The 21,575-nt window shown below is 36.9% G+C and overlaps 2 protein-coding genes and 1 pseudogene across 7 annotated transcripts in view; 1 reads left to right on the top strand and 2 right to left on the bottom strand.

The window, feature by feature from the left end:
* The window catches only part of FXR1 (FMR1 autosomal homolog 1), a 60,809-nt gene extending 58,664 nt beyond the window's left edge, over positions 1-2,145 (top strand). For 4 of the 5 annotated variants that reach the window (XM_049629557.1, XM_049629560.1, XM_049629559.1 and 1 more), the window contains 2 exons: positions 860-951; positions 1,714-2,145. In XM_049629557.1, the coding sequence (XP_049485514.1) occupies positions 860-951; positions 1,714-1,884 (263 nt within the window). In that variant the 3' untranslated portion in view covers positions 1,885-2,145. The remainder of the gene's footprint in view (positions 1-859; positions 952-1,713) is intronic. The other variant, XM_049629562.1, reaches the window with a different exon arrangement.
* An 8,327-nt stretch (positions 2,146-10,472) lies between these two features.
* DNAJC19 (DnaJ heat shock protein family (Hsp40) member C19) lies at positions 10,473-15,012 on the bottom strand. 2 transcript variants are annotated; one of them, XM_049629576.1, is made up of 6 exons: positions 14,878-15,012; positions 13,986-14,037; positions 13,833-13,906; positions 12,678-12,757; positions 12,063-12,133; positions 10,473-10,563 (listed from the first exon to the last, which is right to left on the bottom strand). In XM_049629576.1, the coding sequence occupies exons 1-6, from the start codon at positions 14,878-14,880 to the stop codon at positions 10,493-10,495; spliced, it is 351 nt and encodes a 116-aa protein (XP_049485533.1). In that variant the 5' UTR covers positions 14,881-15,012; the 3' UTR covers positions 10,473-10,492. The 2 variants fall into 2 exon arrangements, with proteins under 2 accessions (XP_049485533.1, XP_049485532.1); XM_049629575.1 differs by lacking the exon at positions 14,878-15,012 and adding an exon at positions 14,269-14,360.
* A 3-nt stretch (positions 15,013-15,015) lies between these two features.
* Positions 15,016-21,575, bottom strand: part of LOC125921591 (cilia- and flagella-associated protein 44-like) — a 13,525-nt pseudogene continuing 6,965 nt past the window's right edge.

Below are 21,575 nucleotides of genomic sequence, written 5' to 3'. Positions count from 1 at the left end.
GTAAATTCTAAGCTATAAAGTCCTAAAGAGAAAGGATTGAGGTGTAAAGTGAGGCCAGAGTACCTGTAGAACAGAGATCATTTTTTTCCACTTGGGTTGGCAGAAGGGTGTTAGCTTGTGTTAGTCTTTTTCTTATGTCACTATTGCCATCCACTTCCTTGCAAACACACATACACTTCAGTTAGTCCCTTGAAAGATTATTGAAGCAGGGAAGGGATTGTTACAGAATTAATGGCGGCCCTTTTCCCCACCAGGATTATTGTCCACGTTTTTAGGGTGATGGTCTGCCATCTTTAGTTTGCTTGTAGTTTTTTATTTTAGATCACTCACAATGGTTTCTAGTGTGAAATGTTAAAAGAAGGACTGTAAAATACCACACTTGGATATCTTGTACTTAAAAAAAAAAAAAACAAAAAAAAACTAATATATGAGTACATCTTTTATATCTCTGGTGAAGTATAGCACACCGTGATTTGCACCAAATGTGCCCCATTTTTTCCCCACTGAGAATTGCAAACACTGGGCTGAGAATGCTGCATTTCCTATTCTTGGTTGTGGATTTCTATATCAAACTTTATCCCAACCGTGGAGTCAACCGGAAGCAATGGCTGGATTCTTAAGAAAGCTGACTTAAAATCTAGGCTTCCTTGATCTCCAGCTTGGAATTTTCTATTGTCAGCACTAAATCACAGGCACATTTTTCAAGCTTTGTTTTTGGTTGGAGGTGGTACCCAGCTTAAAATTTTGAAATTGGGTTACCCACCGTCAGTTTATTTTAAAAGTAAAATTACTCTTTATCCATAAATAAACTTTAGAAATATTTTTTCAACACCTGTAATTTTTTTTTCATCTTCAACAGTCACAGTTGCAGATTATATTTCTAGAGCTGAGTCTCAGAGCAGACAAAGAAACATCCCAAGGGAAACTTTGGCTAAAAACAAGAAAGAAATGGTAAGGAGAATTTAACCTGTAGGTTTTGTTGGTTTGGTTTTCGTTTCTGTTTTTTTTTGTTTTTGTTTTTTATTATTATTTTATTTTTTTATTATTTTTTTTGGTATGGTTTAGCTTTATGTTTACTTATCTTATTGTATGATCACTTGTTTCCCCAACTAGACAAATAATATTTTAAAGACTACTCTTTGTTTTGTTCTTGGCCCCAGGTAACTGAAGATATGCATGCTTGAGCCTGGAATACTTTTCATTTAGAATTCCAAATAGCATTTGTAAAATTCATTCTATCCAAAGATATTGGACAGAGACTATTGGCTTAATTTGGGGAGCAGTAGGCTATATATATCTCTTCTCAGTGATAGCTATAGACCTCTTTAAGTGTCAAGTCTTTTAAATGCTTTAACGGATGTGAAATGTAAAGGTGAGTAAAATAGGCATTATTTGCTTAGGGTATTAACCTTATATCTTTTACATGGTGAGCTTTCCAGTGGTTAAAATTAAATTAGGTTCGAGTTTTCAGTAAACAAGTCCAGATTCTTCCTGTTGTTAAGGGCTGTTAGGTACTAGAGATAGAGTTGAAAGACCAGTAGAGGTGGAATACATTGGTATATGCTTTGAAACTTTTAAGAACATTTTAATTCTTTGATCCAATGTCATATGTGAAACTGAAATGATTTATTAGCTAATGTTTATATAGCTGTTTTCCTCCTCAGCTATAGATTTCATTTATAAAGAAGTTGAAAAGTTGTCTCCCTTTGGCAGGCAAAAGATGTGATTGAAGAGCATGGTCCTTCAGAAAAGGCAATAAATGGCCCAACTAGTGCTTCTGGCGATGAAATTTCTAAGCTACAGCGTACTCCAGGAGAAGAAAAGATTAATACCTTAAAAGAAGAAAACACTCAAGAAGCAGCAGTCCTGAATGGTGTTTCATAAACTGAAGAAGTTCCTAGTTTACAGTTCTTTTACATTACATTTTACAATAGTGCTTGTACAAGCTTGCCAAAGATAGAATATGGATCGCCAGTCTTTACATCGCACTTTCAGTTCCTCCATTTGGAATTCAGAAAGGGGAGGGATCCTGAAGAAATCATATGTTAAACATACTTTGACACCTACTGTGTTATAAAATATATCATCAGATGTGCCTTGAGAATAGTATATGTAACATTAAAAAAAGTTGCTGGCTATAGGAAATGTTATTTTGTTTTCAAAATATGGCAGAGATGGGGGGAGGAGGGTGGGGTGGGATCCCTAACGTAATATTCTTTATGAAAGCATTAGCTGCTTTTGTTACATTTTTAATAATATGCAACCACTTCTTCACCTGAGGAAAACTAGAATGAAATGCAGTCTAAAATATTTTGCACTGAATTGTAATTCTTCATTAGTTTAGTCTGGAAACTGGTCTGTTTTAATGTGTTTTTTAAATGCTGTATGTTGAGGAAAATCTGCAGACCACTGGAATACATTTGTTAAACTCATCTGCAGGGACACTGGGTGATATTGGCAGTGACTGTTCTACATTGAGGCTTTGTTTGGTTTATTTATTAAAGTGTACAGTATTTAAAAATCAAACATAGCTTTAGTTAAAACACTAAGCTGAATTAGTCATGTCCATTTCAGAGATAACCTGAACTACTGAAAAGATCAATTTCCAGGTTTATTCTGTATAAAAGTACATGTTAGTCTTCAGTAGAGTATCTTTTCCTTTTTTTCTTTTTCTTTTCCTTTTTTTCTTTTTTCTTTTTCTTTTTTCTTTTTTGATTTTGGTTGTTTGATGTGCAATATGTTTTTGTATGCAGGTAGTAAATAAACTTTGATCTTCCATTTGCTGATTTTTAACTTTCTACTTTTTATACCAGTATACTTTTTATAGCATAGTAGTTGGAACTAGTAATAGGCCTAGAATAGTTATCCTAATTGCTTTTAAAAAAGCATTACTTGCTCATAAATAGTATAAAAATATTAATTGATGAGTTAATTATTTTGTAATGAAACCTCTGAAAGCTTAAAATTTAGTCTGTTAGAATAGATTGGCTTAGGGAATTGGTCATTTAATAATTAGGAAAAGTTTTATAATCTACTCAAAGGCAACTTTTGGAAGGCAGTGGGATAAAATGCAGAATTTTACTTTGGCCTTTGATAATTTACTAAAAAATATTTTTATAAATCAGAATGGTGAGCAATTTTTAAGTAAGAAGTAGACCATGAACTTGGTTTTTGATTCTCAAGGAAATAATTTTGAAGATTGTCAAACTAATGATTGTATTTTTTGTATATATTTTAGCCACATTACTTAATTTTAGGAAGATGAAGACTTCACATAAAGTGTTTCAAAGAGTAATAATGATATAATTATGCAGATAATTGTGAGGTCATATCAGATAATTGTGGATTTACTGGAGGATTTTTTTCTATAGTGGTATATATAGACCACTGAGCAAGAAAGACAGCCCTTTCTGTCACTTGATGTTTGAAAGTGTTTTTTATGTGCATAATTTGTGTTAATTTGTTATGTGCATAAAACTGTTAAGTGGTTTTAGTTAATTTATAATGGCTGAAAGACATTTCAAGGTATTGCTAAAAATGTAATAATTGTCAGGTCAGTGTACATATAACCCTAGACCTCACGTTTATTATCACTGAGGTTAACATGTGATGGCATTAACTGCATTTCCCTAAAATCCTAATAATAGAATTTATAAGTAAGGTGTGGTATGAATAGTGCAATCCTTGGATTTTGAATAACAGTATCAAATCATATCCTGAGTTTAAAAAAAAACTTAACCCACAGATGTCTTTTTTAACCATCAAAAGAAAGAAGTAAAACTGTTGGCCTTTTAATTCTTGTCTAGAGTAACAGGGTTACAGATTAATTACAAGTTAAGAGAATTTTCATTAATCCCCAAAGTGGTAAATACGGTGTAAAGAAAAAAATGATTTTTCATTTTCTTCCATGTAGAATAGATTCACTAAGATGATTCTGCCATAAAGATTGTTTCACTGAGAAAGTAACCTAAAACCATCTTAGAAAGTGGGTATTATACAATCAGTTGTTCAGAATAACCACATTCTAGGAAATAAGTATCAAGATTTCATTATTTACAAGTGACTAAACCCAGCATCTTCTGTACTGCAGAACCATGAGTCTTTCTTGGGTAAATACCGTATACTCTGATTCAGAAAAGCCTATTCCCCAAAGGCGGTAGCTATTGGTGATTAGGTAGCCCACCAGATTATTTGAGAGGGATGTATGTTTTTTTGGCTACTACACCAGTTAAGTGAGATGTTGCTCTGGGAAAACTTACTGCTGTTAGGCCATGCTAAAAGACACTCAACAGAAAAGCCCAAACGTCTTGTGCAACCCCCATATTTCAGTATACTTAGGTGAAATCACATCTGGAAGCTTATTAAGATTATGTGGGGATAAAAATCTTTTCCTGAAACTTTGGCAAGCCTAGGATCTTGGGTTTGGCATTACCTTTTCATTTCATTATTTTTTAAAGATTTTAAGTAATGTCTACATCGGACGTGTGGCTCAAATTCACAATCCTGAGATGGAGTTGCATGCTCTACCAACTGAGTGAGCCAAGCGCCCATGGAATCACCTTTTTAAAGCCTTCAGTGGGCCTAAAACTTGCAAAATGGTGTGTATGGGTCTTTGTTGATAGATCAGTCACCTTTGGTAAAACAGTCACCTTTGGTAAAATTGTACTAAGAATACACCAATTTTTAAGTCGTTTTGTGTATTTTAATGTGGAGTTAAGCAGCACATCAAACTGTTCGTGAAAACCTCAGACATTCCTTAGAACAAGACTGAGGGAAGTTGCCTAAATAGTTGTGCAAAACAAATACAGGTACACGTAGGGAAGCAAAATATCTAAGAACAGAGACACTAATAAGTTACTGAGGAAGAGGCAAAAGTAGCTGGTATTTTATTGTTTTCTGGATCTCCATGTCAGCCATTCTTTAGTAGCTCGGATCCATCCATCACCTTGACGCTGACATCGGGTATTTTTGTAGCTGTTATTTGCTAGAAATCTGATTTGTAATTTGAGAGAGGTCTCTGCGGAGTTGGCATATTAACAATGTTGCACTTAGATTGGATAATAGTACCAGATACAACTTAACACAGATTTGCATTTTCTTGAGGTTGAAATCAACCTAGTTTTCCTATAGGCTATGCCTACAATAAAGCTTTTAATCTAAGGAAGGAGAGATGAATGGAAAACCTGATTGTAATGCATTAAGCCCTGTACTGGTGATTATTGGAGAGTAAAGGTAAATTACTTTTACACTTGGGTTTTCTAGAAGGCTTTAAGGAATTTGGATTGAACTGGATCTCTGTGTTTGGCATTATTCCAAAAGATAAAAGGATGGTGTGAATCCTCACTGAGTTTCCTACCTTTGCTATTATGGTTTGGATCCCCTATACCTTTTTTCTTTTGAGAGAGTGCACACGCAGGCAGGGGAGGGGCAGAGAGAGAGAATCCCAAGCAGGCTCTGCTCTTGGGATCATGACCTGAGCTGAATTGAAAATCAAGGGACTCTCAATGGACCCAGCCACTCAGGGGCCCCTCCCAGGATCCCCTATGTTTTTTTATAAGGACATCTGGTATAGTGAATTTGGGGACTCCTTTTTTAAACTTTGTTTTATTAGAAGCTTTCTTGAATGGATAGTAGTCACAACCTTTGATAGCATTTGGGTTTTATTTCAGAAACTCAAAGCAACAATCAGTCTGCTATATATAGTTAAATTTTGGCAAGTGGTAGTAATTTGAAGTTGCACTCAACTTGTTGAAAGTCCGATATGTTGAAATATAGGAGATTGCCACTAGTTGACCCATTTTTGACCTACAAACGTGGCATTTTCTTATGTATGATTTTTTAAGTATGATCATTTTACTCTAGAAATCAACCAAGAGTCTAATCATCCTGAAAACCCCTTATTGGTGAGAGATATACATACACTCAAATATATTGTTTTTTAAAAGGTTATCAGCGGATCACGTTGTAAAGAATCATCTGTACCTTCTATATTACTACTTCAAGTACTGAAATGTGTAGACTATCATGTAGCTTTCTCTTTAAGAGGATCTCCACCAATACATTTGGTTTGCATATTACTTCTTTGGTAATTTGAAAATTGCAGGTATAGATTTATAGAATTGGGAGCTTCTGTGTACTTAAACCAGACATTTCCAACTATGCCATATGCAGTCTAAAGATAGCAAAAAGCAAGGGCAAGATTATTTTTCACTGATCTCAGTCTTAAAGCCCCCCTATTCCCTAGTATACTAGTTAATAACTTGCCAAATTTGTTTCAGTGATTGGTAAATTTTTCTTGGGGTGAAACTACAGGGGTATTCTGTGAATAATTTTGTAACTTTTTTACTTGCATTGTCAAAAGTAGTTGCTCATTTTTTAATTTAGAGAGTATTGCAAAAAATTTCCCACAGTTTTTGTGGATAAACCAATTTATATTGCCTTGGAGCTTGCGTCAACCTGTTTGAGTTTCATTTTCAACCTGCCCATTTTCAGGTTGTAAAGAAGAATGGAAACATTACTTTTGACATGCCATTAATTGCACTTGTACTAAGGTAACAGCAAGTGTTAACATATTCATATTAGACCTTAACACTGGATTGTAGACATTGTCTTTTGGTCAGGAAAAACTAGTAACACTGGATAGAAGCTCCTATATTCTGTTGCTAAGGCAACACTTGGCTTTGGCTGTAAGCAGAGATACACAGTACTCTTAACAGTGCCAAGAGCAAAAGGAGCTTAGGTCATTGACGTTTCCTGGTACTCAAGGTTACTTTCAGTCCAAGATTCTCTTTTATAACCAAAAACCCACTCTAACATTTTAAACAGTGTTTTTGTACTTTATCTCAAATTTAGATATTTTTTCTATCCTGTTCTCCCATTGAAACAACTGTTTCAATTCTAGCCTGAGTGTTGAAACTTAAATGTGACTTGTCAACTCTTTGAAGCATTCTGCCTGAGTGAATCTTTTAAATAATCATTTCTGACGCAGGGTTTAAGGTAAGGTGTACATTTTCAGTACGCTGAATATAACTGTAGTGTGGCACAGTTAACATGCTTAGGGTTTTACCCCTGTATTAAAGATGCTAGTTACCTACTTTTTCTAGCTGCCTTATGCCCTTTTTTGCTTCGATTCTAGAGTAAGAATAGCAGAGAAAACCTTATAATCAATCTTCTAGAATTAGAATACATATGTATGGATATTCCACCTATTTTCACACAAGTTCTTGAATGGTTTGGGTGTTCTGGGATACTGATTTTGTAGAACTGGAATTTTCTTTAAGTTTATTTTGAGAAAGAGAGCACAAGTGGGGGAGGGTCAGAGAGAAGTAGAACCAGAATCCCAAGCAAGACTCTGCAATATCAGTGCAGAGCCTGATGTGGGGCTTGAACTCAAAAATGGTGAAACCATGACCTCAGTTGAGATCAAGACTTGGACGCTTAACCAACTGTGCCACCCAAGCATCCCAATTTTTTTTTCCCCCCATAGGTATTTTCATCATTTGGAAAATAAGAGAGGGTTTAACTTTGAGGACCACTTATTATACCCTACTTTCCTCACCAACAAAGCATTTTTTATAAAGCAGCATAGGACTCATAATGTCAACTCTGAGGCAGTCAAGGCAAAATTAGGGGAACTATATCTCTGGTATGCCAGATATTCCTATGTCCCAGTGTTGTGTTCATACCTCCACTTCCCCCCACCCCACCCCACCCCACCCTTAAAAAACCATTTGAGTACCTACTGATAAAAAGGCCCCAAGCTGAAGGTGTAAGGACAAAGTCCCAGACTCAAATTTCCTTACCACTAAGGCAAATATCCCTGGGTTTTCAAATATGTGAAGGGTACCACAGTGCAGAGGTTAACAAAGCATGGAACTTTAGGTTTGAGAAAGATCAGCCTTCTCATTCAGAATGCTGTTTTGGGTAAATTACTTAATCTCACTATTGTTTCCTTGTGAAACGCTTAAATGCTTACTTGTCTAGCACACTGTTAAGTAGTCAATGTTAACATTACACATCAAGTATTTCATTAAAAAAAAAAAACATTAAAAGAGGAAGGCTCTTTTACACAGATCATACTTGAATCAATTACCCACTATGATCTGGAAGCCCTCTGTCAAGTGACCTTTCCCCAAGAAAAATGGTAGGAGTGCTTAATAGCCTACAATGAAATGTGGATTCTTCTATTTAAGGTAAGCCTAGAGGAAATAAAACTGATTACTGTGAAAGAAAAACATACTTTGTTGTGCTCAGTGTTATTTTAAAGCATTTTTCATTGTCTTAATATTTGCCTTTAAACAGGTGTGCTATTTGTATTACACACCTAAAAATATACCTACTACATGACGTTTTCCCTTTCAAGGTTCATGCTTGACTGCCTGTGGGCCTATTAACACTCTATTTGTCTTTCAAAAATTTGTTTTTAGTTTTAATTGATAATATCTCTTAAAGCTCTTGTTCAAGAAACTTGATTAGTCGAAAAGACTGAAATAAAAGGTTAGTAAGCCAAAATACAGTTGGTCTTCTTCATTAGATTCCTTATTTGCAAATTCACCTACTTGGTAAAATTTATTTGTACCCCCAAAATCAACATGTGTAGGTACTTTTCCTAGTCATTCGTGGCCATAAAGAGTAGTGAAAAATTTAATGACCCAGTGCCCAAAGTGAAGCTTGCCTTGTTTCATTTATATTGTAAACAAGTATGCCTTCTGTGGTCCATTTAATGCCAAGTTCTTCACATTTTTGTCCTTATTGATGGCTTTCCTGTTTAACTGTCCTCAAGCCTAGTGAAGTGCTGCCTAGCATTCCTAAACACAAGGCTGCAATATGCTGACAGGAGCCATATTGTTGACTACAAGTTTAATGTTAATGAATCAACAACATGAATAAGATGTCTTTAAATAGAAGCACACATAAAACAAGGTTATATATTGACTGGTTGATAAAAATGGGACCCAGAAGTTCAGAGGTATGAACAAATGGTTCGGTGTTTGTTCAATTCAGTGTTTCAGTAACTTCTAGAACATAACTACTTTGAATCACAAACTACCTTCATACCTCTTTACTAAAAAAGACTTCTCATATGTAACACCCATGGCTGCTGTAAACTGGTGCTTTCTCATACTCTAAATCTTAACAAGTGGACTCGATCAGATTTTAAACAAGGAAACAGGATGGGAAATAAACCTAGGGCAGGTCTAACCCAACTCTGAAGCGCAGGTAAACACATTCCAACACTAAATATGATTGCCTTCCACAATTTTGACCTTAAAGGTCTTGTGCTCTCCATTGACAATTAGGAACTTTAAGATGACTTAAAGGTTTAGATGATAGGTAGTATAAATTACCATTTTAGAGCTAAAGATAGTATTTCCAGTGGTGGCCACAGACTACTTATTTACTTCATATGTTTTATACAGGTCTTGTGGTTAAGATCCCTAGGTTTTAGGTTTAGGCCAATAGCCATTTTACCCTCAAATATCATTTAAATAGGAGTATAAATTCTCCAGTAGTCCAAGCTGAGTATTTTGATAACTGAGAGCATTTCATTTCAGTTTTACTAATTATGGTTAACCTTGGTTATAGCAAATGCAAAACTTTATTATGCAAATATATGTGTGTGTATATGTATATATATATATATATATACACATATATATTCCATTAAGTGGCTAGTTCAATACAATGTAATTATTTTCTTGATTAAAAACAAGACCTATACTCTAACATCTTACAGTGGTATAGTTTTTAATGTATGAAATCTAAATTGTCAATAATATAGTTAGATATATTTCTTAGGTCAAAGATGTACCTAAATTCATTTTTTAAATTTAAGGTTACAAGCAGTGGGGTCAGTTTTCTGAACTGTGAACAGCCTTTTCTCACAAGAAGATGAATCCCTCCTATAACAAACCTGTGTGAATTCATGCCATCCTAATATCCCACTGTTTCTGTTTTTGTTTTTTGAGAATGCGTGTGTGCACGTGTGTGAGCCTGGGAGAGGGAGGGAGAGAGAGAATCTTAAGCAGGCTTCATGCCTAGTGCAGAGTCCTATGTGGGGCTTGATCTCACAGCTGTGAGATCATGACCTGAGCTGAAGTCAGATGCTTAACAGACTGAGCCATCCACGTGCCCCTATCCCTGCTGTATTTTAATTACCAGTTTATCAGCATCCCATTAGATTGGGAGCCCTTTCAAAGTCAGACTGTCACATTCATTTTGCCTTGAAGTGGGTAAGAAATTACTTGCTAAATGAATAATGAAAAATATTTCTATTCAGATGGTATGCATTTATCCATAATTACTGAGTGTTAAATCTCCAAATAATTTATCACCTGATTTAAAATCCTCAAATTCAAAGAAACTTATACCCAAGCTTTGGTTTAGCTTGTGCTAAATCATTTTTAAAATTTGTAGCTTTGAGGCCTTTTATTATAAAAAGCTAGCACGCATATACATAAACTAACAAGAACTTAAAATTCACACATTTACTTCATTTTTTAGCTTGACCTTCTAGTAAATCTTTAGCTTCATTGATTTTGGCTGCTATATAAGGAGATCCTCCTATAGGAAGAAAGAAAAAAGGAATAGTTATTTTATTTAAAAAAAAATTTTTTTTTAATATTTATTTTTGAGAGAGAGAAACACAGCCGGAGTGGGGGAGGGGGAGAGAGAGAGGGAGACAGAATCAGAAGCAGGCTCCAGGCTCTGAGGTGTCAGCACAGAGCCCAACGCGGGGCTCAAACCCACGGACCGCAAAATCATGACCTGAGCTGAAGTCAGCTGCTTAATCGACTGAGCTACCCAGGCGCCCCAAAAGGAATAGTTATAATATGGTTTCTTAATTTCTGCTTGGTGAAAACCTATTCTCTTCAAGCATCCCTATGCTCATCTGATAGGTGGAATTAGCAGAAAATAATGAGGACACTGCAACCAGATCACCAAATGTATGGTAATATGTATGATCAACAGTAAACGAAGTAAATCACATGAGGAATATTTCCACAAAAATGGCACCTTTAAAAACTTAAACTTGACAAAAAGGATTAAAAACACCTCCACATGTGACCTTGAAATGGTGTATGTTACCTATTTATGATGATTATAAGTTGTAAATGAACATGAATTTATTGTACTGTGTTATTTTGAAAACATGATGTTCTCAGAGGTTTCTGAGCTTTGTTGGAAAGACCCCACTATGATTTGCACTACTTTTCTCTCCTTCACAGTTTTTCTCTTTTCATGTTACTAATTGTGCCTTCATGATGTTATCTGCAGGTGCTTTCCTACTACTCTGCTGGAGCAATGATTCTCAAAGTGTGATTCTCAGACCAGCAAGCATCAGCATCCCAGTAAGAAGCTTGGTAGAAATGCAATGTTACAGGCACCATACTATACTTAATGAATCAGAAGTCCCCCTAGTTAATGCAAGCTAAATTTCATTAAAGGAGGCTACTACAGTCAGATAAAAACAATCACAACCAAGTTTAAACTCAAAACACTCTTAATGAAAGGCCTATCCTATGAAAGTAAAAAGATTTGTGCACTGGAACATGGATTTTGTGGTCTCTATTTTGGTATTCCTAAATAATTATTTGCTTTCTTTGAACACAGCCAAGGCTGCTGAGACATGTACCAGAGAGAAATATATCCTATAGGTTTCTAACTAGGAAACCTATAGTTCAAAGGTCTAAATGGATAGAAAAAATTAAATTTTTAGTTTAACTGAAACTTAACATTTCCTTTAAGAATATGTCCACCCCCCCCCAAAAAAAACCAGTAGTATTAATAGTATTTAGAAGTTACATTTTATCACTACTTAAGATCTGAAAACATTGTTAATGCTTACCCCTACTTTCAAATGACATGGTCATTATTCTATAAATTTTTTCACTCAGGATTTATTCTTTTAAGACACCAGAAAACCGATCCAGCCTGGGCAACAGTGCTTACACACAGATTTAAGCATTTCCCTTGTAATAGCCAAGAATTAAATATGAAATTATTCCACTAGTAACAACTAGTCACTTTAAAACATGTGTAAGAATTTAACAGGTACTTACCCTTGTCTGGGTGATTTAAAAGCATAATTCGTCTATGGGCATCTCTTATTTTTCCTTTATTGGCAGTAGGGCTAATTTAAAAAGGAAAAGGTATAGTTTACTTCAGACTATGTCTGGATCACATCAAAAAATTGTATATAAAAGCCAATTAAAGATGCTGTGAAACTGGAGTCAAGTCATCAAAACAATATGAGAAGTGGTTTAGGAACCTCTTTCATATCACATAAGGAAGATGAATATTCTGAATCAAGGAACTAAACAGCTCCTTAGAAAAATAAGACATTCTTAAAAAATTAGTTGAACTTGATAATCATAAAAACCCTTTTACTAAAAGGTAAAAACATGTTTAAGTATCTGGAAATGAAGGCAGAATTTCACCACAAAAAAAAAAAAATGTGTTCTAGAGAACAACACTGAGCACTGCAATTATCTGTTTAAAAGCCTTTCAATGAACTGAGTGCTTATGTACCAGAGTGCCTTCTCAATGGACTTGTGGGGAGTGTTTAGATCTTAAAAATGTATACAACTATTATAACTCTTAACAAAAGATCTTTTTATGTTTGCTCATAGCTCTAGAATTGTAGAAAAATATTACAAATATTAGAAATTATTTACCTTACGCCTAATATTAATGCTGCTTCTCGTTTTGTCATTTTAGGTTCAAACCCACCTCTATAATAGCCACCACTGAAAGCCTGAAAGAGGAAATGCATTCGTAAAAATGGGTTATTAGAATAAACTGAATGTTTATTAAAGTCGATAACTGAAAAACTGAAAGTTTAATTTTGATAACTGTTCCTAGAAACAGCAGAAAAATTAAGACTTTTCAGAGAATTTTAACTGCAACTCCTATGGTATTTTAGCTTTGTAAGTAGCAGCAAATACTTTAATGATTGTTAAACATCCATATTTTTTTTTTCCCCCAGAAAAACTGTCTTAAAAATGTAAGACAAAACAACAGTGCCTCAAAGCCAGTTCTGGGAATAACAGGAAGATTATTCCAAGTTAGCTAGCTGTGTTACAGATAAAAATTTGATGTAAGAATATGATTGTATGTTTTAGAAAAACAAGTGCCTCAAGAAAAGGATTTGGAGATGTTTTCAGATGAGTGAGTCAAGGGTATTTTGAGGGTCAAGGCAACTACTAAAACAAGACTAAGTATCGAGAATATTATGTTACCAGCTCTTCTGACCTTGTTATGTCAGAGATCATATTGGTAAAGCCTCCCATCACTCTATTCTCTCACATTCAATCACAACAATAAAAATAAATACTCAACAGGCTGCCACAGCCAATTTCATTCTGAACTGTGACCATGGAAGGTGTGACATTCATATCCAGTCATACTCTATAGCCTACTTAATTCCAGTGATATCCAAGTATCTATTAGAGAATACCAGGGCCACACAGTTAAGAATGGATCACTTCAGCTTCCTAGATTCCTGTGTTTTTGTGATGTAGAGCAGATGAGGGAAGGCAAGAATTTGTGGACAAATGATGCTGGAGTTAATAGTATCTACACAATGAAGTAGAATTGATTTTCATAGTACCAGAATTGTGTTAATCCCTCAGCCCCAATTCTGTCACACAAAACATTTTGATTTTTTTCAGGGTAACAACATTACAAAGCTCAGAACCCTTCTTGCTGGAAGCAAGAGAAGGGGCCCCTCTTAAGAGCTTCATGGATGTTTGGAAATTTACCCTCTTCAAATGTGACTCTGGGCTTCATAACACAGCAAAGAATTAGCAAAAATGTTTAGTAAGTCTTACAGATTTTGGTAGACTTTGAAAAACTTGTTTTACTTGAGGCTCCATATGTTTCATGGCTTGCAAAACATAACGGCCTAAAAACAAAAGCAACAAAATAATTAAAAAGTCTCCAACTTTCCCTGCTTCATTTCCACTTCCAAACCATAAACAAACCTGCAAATCCTGCAGCAGCAATGGTCAGTCCAACTGCTACCACTGTACTGGCCTGGTAAGGGGAAGCAGAGTAAATATTTACTTCTTTTAATTATCACCCTTCCCTATGGTACCCATTCTCCCATTCCACCTCATCACAAGTTTTATTTCAAAGGGAGAAACAACTTTTAGGATGAAAATATCCTACCCAATGGCCCTTTAAAAGGACTTTTATGTCCAATTCATTGTAGAGATACTGGATTTTCACTGTGAAAGGGAAGGGCGAGCCGACTTGCATATTTACCTTTACAGCAGTGAAAAGAATGATTTCCCTCCCTTTGAAAACGTCTTTTGCATCTCCGGGCAAATGAGGCCACATTCAAGTTCAATCAAGAATAATGGAAATAAAATTTCCGCTAGAGAAAGAACTGTTTAAGGTCACTGTAGAATTCTGATAACGCATCTCAACGTCAAATGTGGACTTCACTAGACTCGCTTTTCAGAGTGCCTTCGGCACTGGGGCGTCTCTCGACCACAGAACCGACGCCCAAATGTGTTCAGGAACCGAGAAGAGATGTATCGGCAAGAGCCAAGGAAAAAGAGCAAAGTAGAGAAAGTACTGTTAGGATGTTTGCGGAAGGGCAGATCTAATCAAACGCGTTTCCAGTAATCTCTCAGCCTCGGAGACAGTGGACCAGGGACTGCAGCCCCCTGCACAAAGGCCATAGTAGAACACAAAGGCCCTAGAGAGCTGAGCCAGCAGCTCTGTTGTCCTAGAGGGTGCGACTCTTCGGGGCCCTACATCTTCAGAGTCTCACTGGGGAGACAACCTCGGCTCCCCTCCTCCCAGGTCACGAGTTGAGATTGTGGCCTGGGCCCGAGATCGCCCAGGGGACCAGAAAACCGCACTTACCATGGCTCTGGCTCGGCTCCCCGGCCTCCACCGAGAGCGCCGTTCATTCCAGACCAAATGCCGTAGCCACAAAATTTCACGCCCCTACCAGAGAGCGACGCGGACACCAGCAGGCACAAAACGCTCAGACACAGGTGCCTAGGAAATACGGCAGTAGCGGCCGCAAATTAGGCCGGAAAACTGTCGTAAAAGGGGACCGCAGCGGGCCGTAGGGGAAAGGTCGCTCAAGCAGTGGGCAGGTGCGGAATACGGCTTCAGATTGGCTGATGGGTGGGCGGATGGCCTCCTTACTGGGCTCAAAGCTGGGGCTTTTCTGTTTTGCCCTTTGCTACCTGGCCGGAGGTATTTGGAAATTCCTGTGGGGAAAGGTATTGGTGCAACAGGGCGTGAACAAATACTGTGTAGCCTTACTCAGAACGTTTTTCCTCCCTTCTCAGCAAATGCATTCACCGTTTATTTCGTTTATGATTGTCGAGGGTAATGAATATTCTTAAATGTGCAGTAACAGTTCCACCTGAAGCCAAATAAATATGTAGCAAGCCAGTATAGCAAACGAGAATATGTCCCAGAAAACTAAAACAACAAACCACACTGTGTTTCAGGGGTGCTCGGTAGCATTCTCATATTTAAAAGAATTTTAATTTGTGACTTGATGGGACCTTGTGGGAATATTTGGGGTTTGTTTTGTGAAGTGGAATTACCACTTTACATACAGTTAGTATTCTGATCATGGGATCCCCAAATCCCCACAACCCCTCAAAAAGTAGGGGTGGTTTTGCCATTACAAGGCATCAGCTTCATACAGCCCTACATATATGCTTGGGAAGACAAAAGTAACGGAGACATTAATCGAAGTTTTACAGTATTTGGATGATCAAGTAAGTTTGGAGTTACTTTCCACTTAGAATTTACAAAGTATTAAAAATTTGCTTACATTGCAAGGAAATTTTGCTTTGATTAGCTGGTTGCATATTAGACATGTATGCAAATTTGTTGGCCTTGTTTTCCCTTTCTGTAAAAAGATTCGCTATTTGGATCTTTAAGAATTCTTCTAGCCCTGATATTTTTGTAATGTCATTTCTTGTGAACAAAATTTCTTGTTATGTAATATGTAAAGAATTTCTTATTATGTATATTTTTGTATGTACAAACTGCAGCATACAGCTTGCTTGAGGAACAGGTTAACATACAGAAGCCCAGTCTCAGGAAACCAAGGATAGGTAACACAGAGAGACACTTGAAGTTTAAGTGGCCAGGGCTCTGTTTTTGGAGGCAAATCAAAATAGATGTACAACCTAGTTCTGTCATTAGTTGTAGGACTTTGGATAAGTTATTTGTGACTCTGAGTTTTCTCATTTGTAAAACAAGGGTAATGATGCACACCTCACCGAATTATGTACATGGTATGTTCTGCATGTAATTATTACTCAGTGTATTGGCCATTATTATTATGAGGCATGTTGAAGTACAAGTTGATGTGCAGAGCCTTCCCAATTCTCAGGATATCTCACCTCACTCATAGATGTAAGTCTGGTAATCTTTTCACACTAAGGGCATGGAAAGAACCTTTAAAATTAATCTTTTGAAATTTCCAGCAACTGAAGAATGGATAATCATTCTTTGCTTCTTCTAACTTCTAATGACCGCCAGCATTCCTTGACTTGTGACTGCATCACTTCGATCTTCAGGGAAGGTCAGTATCTTGAAATCTCTCTCTACTCTGTCTTCAGATTGACTTTGTTTATGTATAGAATCTCCTCTTCCTCTCTTTTAAAGGATGCAACAGTTGCATTTAGGGCCCAATCCTATAATCGAGGATAATATCTGCATCTCAAAATCCTTATTCATAGCTGCAGAGACTTTGCCATATAAGGTATTGTTTACAGGTTCCTGATTTTAAGACCTGATATCTTGGGGGCCATTATTTTGTCTACTACAGAGAGTAAGAGAAGACAAAAGAGGGAGCTTGTAGGGACAAGAGAATGAGAAAGGACTCTGCTCAATTTTTTTTCCCAAATTTGCTAGTCAGGTAAGTAACTTCTTGGGGAAGAATAAGTGAGAGACGAGAGTGGATAAAGTGTTCTTGCATTGTGCCTTTCAAATACTTTGAGACTATGATCTGTTAGTAAGAAATACATTTTACATTACAGAGAATACATACAAATACATACTTGAACACACACACACACACATGCACACACAAATACGCACTGAATTTAATGTGTGTGTGTGTGTATGTATGTATCTATTGATTTATTTTAATGACTGACACATTTTTTAAAATGCTTGAAAGGCACACATAGTTTAGGGCATACAACAGAAAAAGCAGGTAAAGGATGTTCTCCAGTATAGAAGCTCCTATACCAGAGACTTATGGTAATAGGTCTGAACTATTCAGACCTCTTAATTAGGAATATGAAAAAAATCTATGAGGAGAAACAAGTCCTATCTAATTTGGGGCATAGATCAGCAACCTCATCAGGTTAGGAAGACTTGACATTGCTGAGTCACTTTCTGCATTGATGCAATATTAGCTTCTTCACCTTTCCTTCTCAGCAATCAGTTTATACTCTGGGACAGCTCAGTGGAGTAGCTCATTAATATGGACCAATATTAGAGCTCTGAATCTAAATTGCTCTGTTCTATTACTAATAGGAATCCAAATATCAGTGGGACCATAAGTGGGTATAGCCATGAATTCCCATGAGCACTTAACCTCCAAACGAAAAGGACACTTTCAAATTAGTTAAAATGTTATGCACAATCATGGGGCGCCTGGGTGACTCAGTCACTTAAGCATATGACTCTTGATTTTGGCTGAGGTCATGATCTTATGGTTCTTTTTTTTTTTTTTTTTTTTTTTTTTTTGGTTTTTCGATCGAGCCTTGCATTGGCTCTGTCAGTGAGGAGGCTACTTGGGATTCTCTCTCCCCCTCTCTTTCTGCCCCTCCCCCACTCATGTTCGCTCACTCATGCTCCCCCTCTCTCTCTCTCTCTCAAAATAAATAAATAAACTTAAAAAAAATGTTATGCACAATCAAAAGTGATTGTTAGAGATGATCTCTCAGGGCAATGTAACCTACCATTTCTTCTGGATCTATATCAAAAACAGCAAATGACTCTACTAGAACCTGAAAGAAAATGGCATAGGACATGAGAAACTATGGAAATACCTAGAATACTGGTAGAGCTGCAAACATCTTCAGAGAAAAGCCTCCTTATTGACCATTTTGTAAAACACACTACTCCATTCAGAGCTGAGTAATTTGCTGAAACCAGAGGTGATTCAGGAAACTGGGTAGTCTCCTGATTTCTGCCAGTCCAAAGCAAACTGCTCTGTGTTTCCTGCATCCTGAACCCTTAAATAACTGCTCTGTGAAGTTAACAATGTCTGAATTCTAATTTGCATTTCTTATTCTAAGATAATGTTGGCAGAATAGTTTGTGCTTTTACTTTTTGTCCTCTCAGAGAACACTTGACTTCAGAGTTTATTTTCCAAGCATTGGAAAACAAGTTTTCTCACAGATTGCTGAATGATAGTTTGTCTTGCCAATGGCTAAAAATTCCAATAACCAAGAGACAAATTTACTAAGACACGATGTATTACAGATGCTTTCTTGCAATTTTGAGGTACAGCCTTCTGAGACTCCATATTCAATCCGCTGGGTTCCAAACGGATCAAAAATGATTCAGTTCAATAGGAAATAGATGTTAAGTGCTTCAGTCAGTTCTAAGGTAACCAAGTTGGAGAAAAATTATTAAAACTGTATGACTGGATCTGGTCTTAGACTTTTAGATAAGTTTACTTTAAAATAATAGGATTGTTGCAGGAGACAAGGAAACAACTTCTGGTCAGTTCTATGTCAGAAATCCTGGATGGATTTGAGAAAAAGGCATACTTAGAGACAATGCATACGGGCTTCATCTTATTCTCTTGTGGAGGCTGAATGGGTGAGAGGATGAGACCACCTTTCTGAAGTAAAAGAAACCTCTTCCTTTAAGACCCAAATCCTTTCTGCCTGGACTTGGATCAGTTCTGTGACCTTTTCTTTTGCCACAATGTCTGCTTTCCTAGGGCCCTGGAAGGCAGTGCCCTGGTGGTTCTTTAAGTATTCAACCGAGATTCAAGTTCCTTCTTTTCGATACATAAATCATTCATCTGATGAAGCTTTTCAGTGTGTTCCTTGGTCTTTGTCATCAGCTTCCATCACACTTGAGCAAGCTTTTCCTACCACATCTTCTTTTGCATTCAGTAATTCCTTTCAAAGTTTCTTGATCTTTAGCTCTCCAAGCGTTGTATTCACAGAAACCGTCTGAAGGACTTCTAGGTATATCGTACCGCCAAACTTTCCTATCGTTAGTTGACAAACTGTTTCTTCTATTCTGCTTATAGTTTTACCATCTCTCTCTTTTTGGATAAGCTGTTTATACCTCTCCCAACATTCTTTGTTAAGTTTTCCTGTACCTGGAATCCTCCACCTGGGCCTGCAGATGCTGCCTGTTCCACTTCAGGGGGCCTTTTCATCTTGACTCTTCATTTACTGTTGCTTAAAACTAGGAGCATTTCCTCATCATATTGAAATCTCTTTTCTGGAACTTCTCCTGGGTGTATCTGGGGCATTTGGGGACTAGGAATATGCTGGGATATGTGGGGAAGAATCGACTGAATGCTCTTCAGTTCTTGTACCAGGCACTGTATTTCTTTGATGGCAGCCACTTTAAGGTCTTGAAGAGAGAGGATGCACTTGTTCATGTGCATTTTCTTTGAATGGGCCATGGAGTCTGGGTGTCCCAGTTTCTCTTTCTTCTTGACAGTGTTTATTCTCATGTGCTCAGGTATCTTATAGTCTGAGGCTGTCTTCAGATTGAAGTCTGCCGTGTTACAACTGGGCCTCTTTGATGGTTTGAGCATCTTTGGGATCTTCATAGTCATCATAAGATTTACTGTTGTATGGTTTCTTCCATTCTTTTTTTTCACTGCTGAATCTTAAATTGGGCCCTTTCAGCTTTTATATATTTCCTCCTTTTCTCAATTTGATTTTCCGCCATAATTTCGCTTAGGGTTTTATGCTGACATTTCTTCCTTTTTTCTGTAATTGATTCTTCCAGCACACTAATAATCCCACCTGTGTGTTTCTGGCCACCCTTTCTTCCAGGTCCCTTTTTCAAACCTCTCCAATTTAGTTGTTCTTCTCTTTGATTGACTTACTCATTTGGACTTGGAGTACTTAGAGGGCTTCACAAACCTATAGGAAGATACTTGTGATCACTTTGTATGGCATGAACCACAATAGTATCACTTTCTTTTTTTTCTTAATTTTTTTTTTAATGTTTATTCATTTTTGAGAGAGAGAGAGAGACAGAGTGCAAACATGGAAGGGCAGAGAGAAAGGAGACACAGAATCTGAAGCAGGCTCTGGGCTTCGAGTTGTAAGCATAGAGCCCGATGTGGGGCTTAAACTCACAAACTGCAAGATCCCAACCTGAGCTGAGGTCGGATGCTTAATCAGCTGAGCCACCCAGGCTCCCCAATAGTATCACTTTCCAATGAATGATGAAATCTGTTCTGTAGCTTCATGAAGCCAAGTTGATGTTTCTCTTCTTTCGAAGCAAATTCCTTTCCCACTTGTTGAATTTTATAAGCTGTCAATCTTGGCATGAATTTTGGAATCTAGATCAAAATCTGTTCATTTAAATTGTGTATGCTTTGGTAATTTTTTTTTTAATTTTGTTTGTTTGTTTGCAAGAGAGAAGGAGAGAGAGAAAGAATGTTAGGCAGGCTCCGTGCTCAGTGCAGAGCCTGACATGGGGCTCAATCCCATGACCCTAAGATCATGACCTGGGCCAAAATCAAGAGTCAGATGCTCAAATGACTGAGCCACTCAGATGCCTCGCTTTGGTAATTATTCATTCATTTCTAGGAGTTTCCAAATTTTTTTCCTCAAAGCTTTGAGTTGTTCTTTCTTCCCACCTTTATTTCTTTCACTTCTTTCATTAACTTATCATGTTCTCTTTTTCTTCTGGCGTTCTCAATACTGTAGACTTTGGGATCTTCAATATCTACTGTAATTGGCTGTGCTTCAGTTCCAAACCTGAGTGACAGCACTTTGGCTTTGATGGCTTTCTTTAGCTCAAATTCAGAAAAAATGGTGAAAGCAAAAATATTATTATCTATTCCAGTAGTCACCAAGAAATGGTCATCAAGCTGGGATAGATGCCTTTAATCCATCCATGCATATTGTCATGCATATTGAAGTGCCAGTAGTCCACCATAGTTGTCAATGAAGGATTTTTCTGATTTAGGATATAGACTTGAATTGCTCTGTTTTGAGCAATTTGCATTGCATTTGCATTCCAAAAAACATCATATCTTGGTTAATGCTGAAAGTGATAGTTTGGATGGTATTATCCTCTGTATCTTCAAGAAGATGAAAATCAACAAGTTCATCTTTCTTTTCTGTGATATCACTACTTTTTTTTTTTTTTTGCCGTTTTATTTTTTTTTATTTTTATTTTTTTATTTTTTATTTTTTAATATATGAAATTTACTGTCAAATTGGTTTCCATACAACACCCAGTGCTCATCCCAAAAGGTGCCCTCCTCAATACCCATCACCCACCCTGCCCTCCCTCCCACCCTGCCCTCCCTCCCACCCCCCATCAACCCTCAATTTGTTCTCAGTTTTTAACAGTCTCTT

The sequence above is a fragment of the Panthera uncia genome, chromosome C2 (assembly GCF_023721935.1).
Source record: "Panthera uncia isolate 11264 chromosome C2, Puncia_PCG_1.0, whole genome shotgun sequence".
Classification (NCBI taxonomy): Eukaryota; Metazoa; Chordata; class Mammalia; order Carnivora; family Felidae; genus Panthera; species Panthera uncia.
This window is presented reverse-complemented; position numbering and strand designations above follow the sequence as displayed.